The sequence below is a fragment of the Alosa sapidissima genome, chromosome 5 (assembly GCF_018492685.1).
Source record: "Alosa sapidissima isolate fAloSap1 chromosome 5, fAloSap1.pri, whole genome shotgun sequence".
Classification (NCBI taxonomy): Eukaryota; Metazoa; Chordata; class Actinopteri; order Clupeiformes; family Clupeidae; genus Alosa; species Alosa sapidissima.
Genome location: NC_055961.1, coordinates 27,767,846 through 27,781,263, shown reverse-complemented (window position 1 = coordinate 27,781,263; position 13,418 = coordinate 27,767,846). Strand labels below are relative to the sequence as shown.

At 38.9% G+C, this 13,418-nt stretch overlaps 1 protein-coding gene across 3 annotated transcripts; it reads right to left on the bottom strand.

The window, feature by feature from the left end:
* Window positions 1–2,472: 2,472 nt before the first annotated feature.
* LOC121709376 lies at window positions 2,473–9,445 on the bottom strand. Of its 3 annotated transcripts, none has more exons than XM_042092691.1 (7): window positions 9,411–9,445; window positions 8,470–8,577; window positions 7,540–7,633; window positions 4,846–5,850; window positions 4,585–4,746; window positions 3,572–3,664; window positions 2,473–3,463 (listed from the first exon to the last, which is right to left on the bottom strand). In XM_042092691.1, exons 3-7 carry the CDS (start codon window positions 7,540–7,542, stop codon window positions 3,146–3,148), a joined length of 1,581 nt encoding a protein of 526 aa, XP_041948625.1. In that variant the 5' UTR covers window positions 7,543–7,633; window positions 8,470–8,577; window positions 9,411–9,445; the 3' UTR covers window positions 2,473–3,145. The 3 variants fall into 3 exon arrangements, with proteins under 3 accessions (XP_041948625.1, XP_041948624.1, XP_041948626.1); XM_042092690.1 differs by lacking the exon at window positions 9,411–9,445 and adding an exon at window positions 9,256–9,383; XM_042092692.1 differs by lacking the exon at window positions 9,411–9,445 and adding an exon at window positions 9,207–9,242.
* Window positions 9,446–13,418: the final 3,973 nt, after the last annotated feature.

Here is a 13,418-nt window from a genome sequence, read left to right as displayed (position 1 = left end):
TCAAAGAGGAAACAAACAGAAAATGGAGTAATCAGTGAAATGGGGTAAATCAGTACAGATCCCAACTCACAAACAAACCAATTGACATTTGAACAATAAACTGAAATCATATGGCTATAAGGTAGAACTAAACAATACTTGACATCCCAAGTCAACCAACATCACCTAATCATCTCTCACATGGGACTCCCAACACACCAAACCAACAAACAAAGACCTTAACTTTACACATGATGGCAGAGCTACTCTACAAACTGATAAACATCACAAAAGTCATAGTGAGGGTCATTAAAGTGATAACTTACGTTAACTCAAAGACGCACACAGAGCAGGACACACTGAAGTGCTGGGTTGAGATGAACAAAAAGAGTGAACTGAGGACGAGCAAACAATTTATCCTGCTCCGGAGCTACAGGGTTTTCCCAGCAGGTAAACTGGGTGTGGTTAGGTGGTTAGGTGGCAGAGCCAAACAGCCCTGCAATTTCTCCACAGCACTTTCACCTCAAGCGCTCCTTACACTGACAGACTTTGGAAAGATTTGCAAAGATTTGGAAAAGATTTTTGAAAGACTAGTCTCAGACCCTCTCACATCTAAAGACAAGTAGTAGAGTTTTAAGTCACAGACTATGATTTTGCAATGACTAGGGATCTTGCAGGGTCACTATTTACAAGACTGCAACACGATTCCTTTAAATCATTACCCATCGTGCAATAGATAAACAGGAACTGAAAATTATAGCCTACTAAACTCAAAGTCGTATTTTCGTGTTTCTGCAGCATTGTTTCATGCGTGACATCCTTAACCGATATAGAGTTGTTCTGTCAAGTGGAAGAGCCGACTAAATATGTATAAGAAATTACAAATATTATAAGAATAACAAATAATTATAGGCTACAGCTGTGTCGGAGTCAATAAGATAAACAGCCTATAATTATACAGTTATACTTGCCTTGCACTACAAGTCCATATTGACAAGTAGCTGTAACGTTATAGTGTGCTAACCTCCACAACCGTACAGCATTCTATTGTAGTATGCTAACATCCACAACCCAACAGTATTCTAACACTAATGCTTCAAGTGGGATTTGAACTCTCAACCTAAGGATCACCAGTACCATTATCCCACTGAGCCACTGTCATTAACATAGTAATAATGTGTATTGGTAAACACACAACAAGAAAAACTCCAAGCATACATTTGACAATAAAATGAAGGGCTTCCCTAAAAGAGTACACCTGAAAACTTTTTGAAATTCTGGGGCAATTAGACATTTGTAGAGATGAACACTAATGGATGAAATATAAATATGATAGACGTAATGATGAAGGAAAAATAGTAAACAAAGAAGTTCCCCTAAATGTAATAGATAGTCCTGGCATTCTGATTCTTGGCAACTGATGAGTGTGAATGTTGATTGGCTGATGTCATTCAGGTGCTGTTCGATGGTGTGAATCTTAAATGACAAATCCTAAAGCTCTAACAGGGATTCAAACACTCAACCTAAGAAACACCAGTACAAGGCATTATCCCACTGAGTTCAGGTGTACTCTTTTAGGGAAGCCCTTCATTTTATTGTCAAATGTATGCTTGGAGTTTTTCTTGTTGTGTGTTTACCAATACACATTTTCACCATGTGAATGTGACTGTCCAATATGTAGGATTGACAGTGGATCAGTGGGATAAGGCCTTGTACTGGTGATCCTTAGGTTGAGTGTTCAAAACCCACTTGAAGCATTAGTGTTTGAATGCTGTTGGGTTGTGGAAGTTAGAATACAATGCTGTTGGGTTGTGGAGGTTAGCACACTATAACATTACAGCTACTTGTCAATATGGACTTGTAGTGCAATGCAAGTATAACTTTATAATTATAGGCTGTTTATCTTATTGACTCCAACACAGAACCCACCCCCCTTCACCTACCACCACAAATACAATTCAATTCTCTGGGAAACACTGCCTTCCATTATCAAACCCTTCATCTTATCAACGACAAATAAATAGTCCTGTAGAATCAAGTATTGTTAGAATACTATTGGGTTGTAGAGATTAGCACACTAGAACAGAGTACTGTTAGAATACTGTTGGGTTGTGGTGGTTAGCATACTACAATAGAGTATTGATAATATATACACTGTAAAAAAAAATATGCCTCTCCAACATAAAAATTTCTAGTGACCCGTTGCACCTAAAATTTTTAGTTAGCTCAATTTAAGTTGCGGAAACCAACTTTTTTTTGTTGTGCTGACTACTCCTGCATGTAGACTGAACTTAAAATAGAATGTTGTGTGAATTAAATATTCTCTGTTGACTAAACATAGCTTGTTGGGCCAACAAGCAGACTCAACTTGAAATAAAATGTTGCATTAATTAAATATTTCATGTTGGCCAAAAAGTCTATTTTTCATTATTTCAAATAAATTACACACTATGTTCTGATAAAGTACATTTTATTTATTTAAATCCATATGAACTCGCCTGTGGCTCAAGTGCAATATTACACAAGTATTCAACCAGTGTCCTAGTAACAAGATCTGAGAGTTCAAGAAAGCATGGCATGTCACTCAATAGTTGCACTGGAAAAACAAATATCTGCATTACAAAATGAAACTCGGTAAAACATGACAGCTTTACCTGTGAACATCTGAACATTTTAGTCTTTTAAAGACTAAGTGCAAAGTAACATTACATATAAAAACACATTAATGCACACTACTTTCAGGTTACAATGGTCACTTATTTAAATCAAAACAGTTCTATTGGAAAAACATGTCTGCTTTAAAAGTGAAACATTCTGATATTTCTCAGGGATGACTGCTTTACAAATCAAATATCAGCATAAACTCAAATATGGTTAAAAAAAAAAATTAGATATTCTCTCTGAAATTCAAATTACTCGGAAATAAACTGCAGCGTGGGGGAACAGGGAAAAGGGGAAAAAGGTAAGCACTGCTCTCCACATATTGTCATGTTTTCAACAAACACATAAGGAAGGTGTAAAATTGGTTCAAAATGATTTGTGACATGTTCCAGAACAGTTACAAAAATTCAACAAAAAAAGGTCACTGCCATTTAAGAGAACCATGAAACCTTTGATACCTCAAAATACCTCAATGACTGGCAATTAACACGTACTGTAATGACCATTACACCTGTAATAACTTGTTCTTAAAGGACTGGATCCTTGCTGTGCACTCTTTTCCCAGGTTTAAGAGAATCTTCTGGACTGCCTCGAATGTGTACCTTAAGTCATTAGGGTACTCCATATTTAGAGCATAAAGCAGACCAAAGAGCATCATGAGGGCATTTGTGAAGTCTCCCAGATTGTCCATGACTACTTCCTCCTCCAGTACTACAGCCACATTGACCACTGTGGGATATGGTCCTGAGTTGGTAGAACTGTCAGTTACTTCCAGGATCCCCATTTTCATGGCCTTTGTGTGTGGCCCCAGTGCTTCAGTATCCTGTGAAACACAATAAATGACACTTAGTGTCAGACTGAAAGCATAATGTCTTATGCAATCATTACTGCATCTCAAACAGTAATACCATATAGTTTTCAAATTAATTACCTTAATAGTCTTTGAAATTGAAGCTGGCTCTCTCAAGTACAGGGGAAGACCACGAAGAACAGCAGACCTTCTATAAGTAGTTAGATCTGTGGTCTGCAAAAAAAAGACAGGTCATCAGAAAGACATTATTAAGTCACCTAATTCACAGAGGTTACACACATCTACTCTACCATGCAACAGTTTAGGATGACTTACTCCTTTCACCATTGGGCTTCATTACAACCAACTTCATGAAATAGTTACCGGAAATGCATTAAGATTACAATCTGCGACAGTTAATCAGCTTACAAGTGCTAAGTATGCAGATCCCAGACTATTGGAATAACATTCCCAGAGTCTACTTAAGTTAGATATTGAGAGTGGTTTTCTAACAGTCCTAAAATAGTTCTCAAACATACTGTGCTGGTCAAGATGAACCAATGGTGAAATTAGTCAATTTTGCACAGTAGTGTATGTAGGTGCTGGTCAAATGGAGCTATATGATAGGAGAAAAACAGCTTAATACTACACCAGAATCTTTCTGTGTAATGCATACATGATGTGGTTCCATGAGGTTCCATGTGCACCCCATGTAAATAAGATAATGTAAACAATACATGTGACATCCCACATACAAAAAATAAGCCACCATCTCTAAACACCATTTATAGCATCCTTATATTTGTGATATTCTTGTACACCATTTCCCCCTCACATTTCTACAACTTATATGTATTTGTGGGATTTTTACCTGTATTGTAGATCAACAACATCAGGTATACATGGAACCTTTTTTGACACATTCTGATCATACAATGTAATTCTATTGCTCACATAATGAGCAATGGATAAATGTCACAAGACAAAGGTATCAACTCAATTGACAGAGACCTTGCAATTAAAATGTTGAGTTTTACAGTGAAGTTTTTGTGGAGCAGTAAGCAGTTGGCAGTTTCTTCTCTTAAACAGGTATCAGTAAATTATATTTTACACTGTTTAACACTGTTATATTATATATGAAATGATTAACATACCTGGGCATCCAGTTTCTCCAGAAGTTCATCCAAGTCGTTCCACCTTCCCTGTCTTGCTTTGGCTCTGTACATCTTCAGGAACCCCTGGGTGTGATTGTCCAGCGATGTCAGGAATGTTGACTTCAGGTCAATACGGTTGATGCGGAAGAATTCAGCACAAACCTGTGGGTAATGAGATTCAGAAGCAAACAAGTAAAAGCAAAGCAAATGATTTCAAGATTTCATTCAATTCCAATGCTGACAGAGGGGAAAATGACTTACCTCCTCCTCAAAAAACAGTCCTGGCCATCTTTGCTTGATTGTTGACACCAGCGGCTGATCCTGCACAATTTCTTTTCTCCTCAAGGAAAATGTTGTCTCCATCATTGCATTCAAAACAGTCAAGCTCAAATTTCTCTTTTTCACTTCTTCCTCCATCGATGACCTTTCCTTCTCCAATTCTTCTTCATCCAAACCAACAGGATGGTCAGGAAGAAAGTTGAGTTCAGATCTTTTGGGTCTCTTGAGAGATCCACGAGATGAACCTTGTCTTGAGTGAGTATTAACAACCATCTCACTGCATCCTGCATTGCGGAGTTTCTGACGATAATTAGCCATTTTAAACTTAAGGCTCATTTTCCATGCTTCACATCCTGTCGTGTCAGATCCTGCGTCTTTGAGACATGGGTGTTTTTCTACCAAAGCAGATGCAACCTTCTCTATATCAGAGTCCTTTGTGTAGGCTTTGTAAGAGTACACAGTTTCAGCCAATTTGTCCAATATATTCATTTTCATGTATCTTGGAACAATCAGGGCTGTTCCATTTTCTTGAAGATCCTCATTAGCTTTTTTCAACCTCAACTCCACATCATATGAAAATGAAGGCACTGGAAATGTGCTTGGCCACTGCTTTAATCTAGATGTAGAGGGAGGAGAAGCTGGATAGGGAGGAGAAGCTGGATGGGGTGATGAAGCTGACGACTGAGTGGAAGTCATGCTTGCTGTATCCACAGTGAAATCTGAAAGGTGAGCATCGTCCACCACTGGGCTTAAAACTACTTCCCAGTGGATCCTCAAAGTAGCCTTGTCTTTTGGAAGCTCTGTGATGTCATGTAAAGTACAAAGTTCATTGTTGAAATCAGGGTCTTCATATTGGATAACAAAACTTCCCATTATCTGCAGTTTTTCACAGAGAACTGCAGAGAGTTCCTCAATTGATGATGGTGTGGGAATTGATAACTTCCTGATATTGTCAGGTGAGAGAATGACTCGAAGTAACATTGTTTCCTGGGAAAGAAAATTGAGAAGAAATTCAATTTTAGCAAAGTAAAAATCTCTTAGCAGACACCATAATCTTTCCACCTACATTGTATGATGCCAGAGGGTAGAAATCAATGAGATCTTGTGGGTTGACAATGGCTACATTGCAGTAAGTACTGCCAACAATTTCATATGCTCTAAAATGTTCAAAGTACCATGAAGACAGTTGTTCCACTATGAAGGAGGCCTCTGTACCGACAACCAGAATACTGTGAAGTCGACCAAACTCTGGAAAGCCATCACTAAGTCCAACTGGTAGAATCATTCCTTTACTATACAAAGTCCCATGCAATGTTGCACTTGATGCCAGGGACAAGGAACTCAAATTTGGATATTTGTTTTCAACAGCTGTCCGGAGCCGTGGTTCAACAGCCGACATTTTGACCACTTTCAAATTTTCAACATGCAATGGTGCTTTGAAGAAACTTTGAGAGTCCAAAGCAAAAGCCATCATTGATTGATGCCTACTTGCCAACGTTTTGAGGGGATTTTTGAAATTGCGGATGTCGCGCACCACCCTCTTGAAGAAGCTATGCTTCGCCTCATAACGCATTGTCCACAGATCAGCCAAAGGCCCAAAACAGCGAATCAAGTTTGGATAATGCTCAAGGTAATGATGTTTAGGTAGAAACCTCTCATTGGGAAAAACATCAGTGAACAACTGGCGATGGTCAGAAATTTTACTCTCTAGATAACAAAGAGATTCTTCTGATAGCTTTGAACTAACCACTAATTCCACAATGTCTTTTAAGTCCATTAAAAGTTGCCATGCTTTTTCATCCTCAGGCACCATACCACCTACCATGAGAGGGAGCAGTCTAATTAAGGCCCAATTTTCATGTGCATTTCCTCCAACTGTTTTTTTTAAGTGAAAGGTCTTTGGAATTCTTTGAGGGCGATTCACTTTATCTGAATATGAGTATTGAAATGATTGGATAATGTTATTGAGCTGCTCAAAGGTAAAGTACTTGGCACCAATCAATCTCTGCAGACACAGAGCCAATTCCCTAGGTATTACCCCTTCAAACAGATCGTGTAAAACATCTGGAGGAAAACCAGTAATGACATGAAAGAAGGATAGATGATTCTGAAGAACACATTCTGCTTTCACACCATGCACATTTGTTACACACTCATTGCTCTTCAACTCAGCAATGCATTGATCATGTTGCTCAGGACTTCTGAGTGGAAAGAGTCCCTGCCTAACTTCTGTGGACTGAATGTCTTTCAAAGATGCTAAGCAAAATCTGCAGAATTTTTCAACACGAAAACTTTCCTGAAAACCTGCAAGTCCATGTGCGCCAAGATTGTCTGCAGACACATTAAGCACAGTTCCCCTGACATTCTCACCTATCTGTTCAACATACAAGCCTTCCTGCTCTAGGCTCCTCAAGTCACGTAAAAGTGGTTCAAAAAAAGGTTCATAACCATACACTTTCACTTCAGAACTTTTCCCAAGCAGCGCCAATTGTATAGAGTGGAGACTCGATCTGTACTGTGATTCCCAATTCAAAATGACCCAATAGACTGCTGTAATTTTATGCTTCTTTCTAGAAGTTCCCAATGGATTGGCAATTTCAAAATCATCAATATAAAACCCAAGTGAAAGTCTGAAATCTTGACCATTAACAAGCTTGTTAATTTTGAAATACTGACCATCAAATGGTGAGGTGTAGAATCCTGGTGTACCCTCCTTAATGGGAAACGTCTTCTCAAGAACGTCAGGTCGCTCCAACAAAGACTTCAAAGTCTTCAAAAGAGGAACATAAACAAATGTGTGATTTTGTACCCTATTGAACACATATTCAACAGGTTCAATTATGCCAAAATTGTTTTTAAAGTAGATGTTTCGCTTATGATTAGTTGAAAGGGGACCTTTGTCAGTGGTGGCACTCAGAAACGGGTTTGTTTTTTGTAATGTGTCAGTAATGTCAGCAACAATAGACTCATTGACATTGCAGTTGTGCTTTAGCAGAATATTCTGAATTGCACACAGTGCATTTGAGTTAGCAATTGACAGGATGTCATTTACATTATCAATAATCTGCTGAGAGGCACTTTGGGACACATGCAACTGTGACTGCATACACAAGAATAAGGCCGCAAGTTTGTGTTCAAGTACTGGTTCACATTCCTCAAGGTCCAAATCTGAAATATGAGAATCTGCCTGAATGTCATCAGCTTGATCTGATAGACTTTGTGGAACTGAGACTGTGCCAAACTCATTGTCTGTACTGCCTACTGTACAAACAGATGTACAGAGGTCATTCAAAGTTTGTTTTCTGTGTTTCTTGGACTTGTGAGCTCTGAAGGTTGTGTTGTTGCTGCTGCTAAAATCACAGTTGGAGAATGGACAATGAACTCGCTCATGGTTTTGCAAATGCCTTCCTAAATGATTCAGAAATTGAGTAAGTGAGCAAATATCTGAGAATTCACATAATTCACACCGAAAACTGGCATGGTCGGTGCATGCAGAGTTAGGCCTGTCTATTTTAGGATGTGCTCTCCATAAATGGGTTTTTAAGGCCCCTGTTGTTGTAAAAATACAAACACAGTCTGGATGAATGCAGGGAAAAGAACCGTTACCTGCTTGCCAATGATGAAGCCTGTAGTGCTTAAGCAGGATGTCTTGCTGCAGATGTGAAAATTTACAATAGCGGCACTGCATTTAGTTTTAAGACTGAAACAAAATACCTGAAATACAAACAAGACAAATGCATCAATAACTCATAATTCTATAAACAGAACAACCATACTAAACTATGCTTAAGTATTTTAGGGTATTCTTAAACCTAACAATGGTGCATTAGCCATCATGCCTCTTCTAGGTTAAGTATAGCTGGGTAGCAGCTAGCACTACCAGGCTAAAAGGGCGTTTGGTGAGGCAAATTGATTACATAATATGTTAAACAGCTTACAACTCCGGTAGCAGCTATTCGTTTTCGTGTTAGCACAACTGGTTATTTTTTTTAATCAGACTGAAATGTTATTTCACTTTTGCAAAAGGATGCTTTGTGCAGAGTACTAGCTGCTAACACGAGGGCACACGTGCTTTGAATGCCAGCTAACCATTAGAACTAGCCTATCTGATCAGTCACTCTGATAGCAAAAGCGCTAGTTGCCAAGACTAGCTGGCTGTAGCAAAGTTAATAATCATATATATCATAAGCCAGAATGAAAATGGAATTTGAAAATATTGACCATTAAAAGTACTAAACGGTAAAATGCCATGCAATGTGGCGATAGTTAACTGTTAGGGTCAACGTTAAAACCTCATGCCAGTTGGAAACGGTCACATGCCATGCAATGTAGTGATACTTAACTGTTTGGGTCAATGTTAAAATCACATGCCAGTTGGAAAGGAATGCTAACCTTTATGAGTTAAAATGGGATTTGCCAGCACTGCTAATCGCTGTAGTAACTGACAATATAGCTATTTCAACTTCGTTGATAGACAATAGATATTAACCTAAATTTTCTGATTACCTCACAGCACAAAGATAGGCAGCTAACTTTGAAGCACTCACCACAAACAACGTCGTGACTCTTGGTGGGAATTCCAGAAGCGTAGAACTCCTTTGCGCATGCTCGGATGATTGTCGCTGGTCCCTCTTGCTCGGCCAACATAATATTTTTTGTGCAACGTTAAAAGTTCCGTGAACACAAATATACATTTTCTCTTGATGAACATTTTGTAGTACAGTAATGAAAATCATGCAATCATTGACCAAACATATTTTTCTTTGTTTACACAACCATTATGTTGAGCCAACATGTATTTCCTCATTTGTACAACTTTTTGATCAATCATTTTTTACAGTGTATATATATATATATATATATATATATATATATATATATATATATATATATATATATATATATATATATATATATATATTATTATTATTATTATTATTATATTGTTTCTCATTTTCGAATGTACACTTAAATCTGCACTGTCCTTGAGGTGAAAGTGCTGTGGAGAAATTTTGCAGGATTGTTTGGCTCTGCCACCTAACCACGCCCAGTTAACCTGCTGGGAAACCCTGTAGCTCTGGAGCAGGTGCTCAGACCAGGATAAATTGTTTGCTCACCCTGTTCACTCTTTTGTTCATCTCAACCCAGCACTCCAGTGTCTCCTGCTTTGTGTGCGTCTTTGAGTTAACGTAAGTCATCACTTTAATGACCCTCACTATGACTTTTGTGATTTTTATCAGTTTGTAGAGTAGCTCTGCCATCATGTGTAAAGTTAAGGTCTTTGTTTGTTGGTTTGGTGTGTTGGAGTCCCATGTGAGAGATGCATGTGAGAGATGATTAGATGATGTTGGTTGACTTGGGATGTCAAGTATTGTTTAGTTGTACCCAGGGCTTGAAAACAAAATTATTTTTCACGTTCCAAACGGTTCAGGTAGGCCTATGTTTAACGTTTTTGTTCTTGCATGCGTTCCGCCACCAACATATCGGTCCTGAACCGGTTCGGAACGCAAAATATCGTTCGTTCTTAAAGTTCCGGCAGTGTTTGGCGGGCCTATCAAGTCTATTTTTGTGGACTTTACCTTAGAATAGACGTACTCATTATTTCCCCTTGATTTAGCCTATACCGTAGCTATGCCCAAAAATAATAAATCACAGGCAGCATCCAAAAACATTCAGATGGGCTATCCATCCCATAGCCTACAGACTTACTGTAGGCCTAACCTATGCCTATAAATAATTTCTTATCAAAAATATTTCTGGATACGTGCTAAACTCCTTACCTGGTTGTAGCCTAAGTTTTATCCATATGGAGATCTTCAAAGGCTTGTACTATAATTCCAACCCTGTTTATAAACGAACCTGTCTGTTGCTGACAAGGCCTATCTCAAATTTCCCGTTTAACTCTTCTACATAGAATAGGCTATAATTGCGCAAACATTTCAAATCCCGACTTTAAAACGACAAGGCGTGGAAAGGCAAAATAGGCTATTACGCATAGGCTACAAACAATTTCCAAATCAGTTTCAGTAGCCTACGCTACGAGCTGGCCTAAGATCCGAAGTGGCAGACGGATAGGTTACATTACAACAGCAAGACAAAATATACACATTTGGACCAAAGGTCCATTTATTCATTTTTTTTTTTCTAACAGCAGAAATCAAATTGTTAGGCTGTTCGCCTACAATCAAACGAGTAGAACACTTCGGATATGCTTTTGTGAAATTTTATAAAATATATAGAGAACGAAAAAAAAACGTTATTAACCGGTTTTGTGGATTTCTGTAAAATTCTGTAAAATTCCGTTCGTTTTCGGTTTTCGTTTTCGTTCCTTGAACCGGTTCGGAGCCCTGGTTGTACCTTATATAGCCATATGATTTCAGTTTATTGCTGTGAGTTGGGATCTGTACTGATTTACCCCATTTCACTGATTACTCCATTTTCTGTTTGTTTCCTCTTTGATGCAGCACACATACAAGTAAAACAACAGATGACAAGTAAAAGAACAGATGAATTGAAACTCAAATAAAGTTCACTTGTGTCGCACCGAAACCTGCCATCTCCGTGTCATCACTCCATACCATTGAGCCTTCTGACCGAGGCTCTGCCTGCTCACCACACACTCACTCTACCTCAACCCACATCGCCCCCTACAGTTCCTTCAGTTGGGTTGTGGAGGTTAGCATACTAGAATAGAATACTGTTAGAATACTGTTGGGTTGTGAAGGTTAGCACACTATAACGTTACAGCACAGGGTAATCCTAATTTTATGGATCAAATTTATTCCAATCCAACTCAGTTTTGAACAACACAAAGGTTTTATCCTGATCAAAACCAAGAATAGATTATGTGATCTAATCCAATTTCAGGATCCTTGTTTCCCTTTGAACAACTTTCAACAACAATTTTCAAGATTTGAAATCCGATAGCTGAAATCCGATAACCGAAATCCAATCACGTTTTTTTTAACAATTGGGCCCAAACAATCGAAACATATGTAAACTAAAAAGCTATGCTACCTCATGTTCATTTTGCTCGGACCCCGTTAAATCACCGCTTGCGGTTATATTTTAATATTATGTTTGTTTTGCTAATAGTTAGGCAAGGCCTCCTTGTGGTTTTGATCAACCCAATAATCTTTGGAATGTCAATTGTAGGCCTAAACACTAAGGTGAAATGCGTTGAAACTGACATGCCACTAGAACAGACGTTTTATCGGCTTCGAGGTATAAGAAAATCTCTTGTAAATTCACATTATGTAACATCCATAACGTCACATCCATAACGCACCATTAAAGGTTTTAAAAGAAAGAAAGGGGCACAATTTGGTCATCAAACTTTACATTGATATAAATCAGCTTTGCACAGACACTATGGACATTGTCGCATCAACACTGTATGTGTAGCATAAACTTTTCCTATTAAACGTTATGGATGTGACATGGCCATGGAACTTGCTGACTTAAAAACAAAAGCCTTACAAATGTAAGGAGTTGTGCTCTTAAAGGCAAGCTGAGCATAGACATTACTCTACCATTCCCTTGTCAATCTGGAATTTGTCAAATGACACAATTTGTTTGAACCTTGGGTCCATTTATACACTTTTTCAATATATATAATATATATATGTATAATATTACCATGTGAAAAATGTTGTTTCTGTATGGTTGCACACCATATTTATGATGTAAAAAGAGTGTAATTCTCCATCAAATTCAATCTGCTCAGTTACAAACAATAAAATATAGACCTAAATGAAGATTTTAACAACAGTTCTATTTGCGTATGCACAACTTTTTTTTCCATTGAAAGGATGACCTTTGCATGGAATTGCCCTGATACAGAACTGCTTTCTTACATTTTAAACAACTTGGGATCCTTTCTGCAATCACAATCCTCTGTGTGTGTCCTCTGAACATTTGCATGTATTTCTCGAATTGCACAAAACTGCTAACATGGCTACCGGCCAAGAGTCATATCAGGTCCAGATAGCCAGATTGTGGCAGACAGGCCTCAGGCCTGGATCTAGCATGCGACTGGCCCATGTCCGGCCCAGACTCCAGCCGGTGTCAGTGTGCCATCAGGAGCATGACGGTGGGAGAGCGGGTGAGCGAGAGGCCAGCCGTGGGCTTCCCTCTGGGAGAAGCTCGGCTTTTCCGTGTCACTCCGTCCGGGTCAGTGATCCTGCGGCACGGAGGGCGTGCGGCCCAGATGGATTCGCCCCGCTAGCTGGCTGCATGTCCATGCGTCCACCTCGCGGACCTCCGCCTTGGAGCTGCTGCTGTCCTTCTCCATATGGCCCATGGTGATCCTCGGGGTTGAGCTTTACCCTCTCCCTCTGGCCATGGCTAGACACAATAACAGACCACCACTCTACCACTTACACTCGGTTCAATTTCAATAGCTTTATTGGCATGCACAGTTGCCAAAGCATGCTGTTATATTAAAAACAAAAGTCAATAACAAACAAAAAAGTGAAAAATAGCAACCACATTTAAGCTTTACCCTCTTGCTCTGGCCACGGATAGACACTACACATCACCAATCCACACCTTTT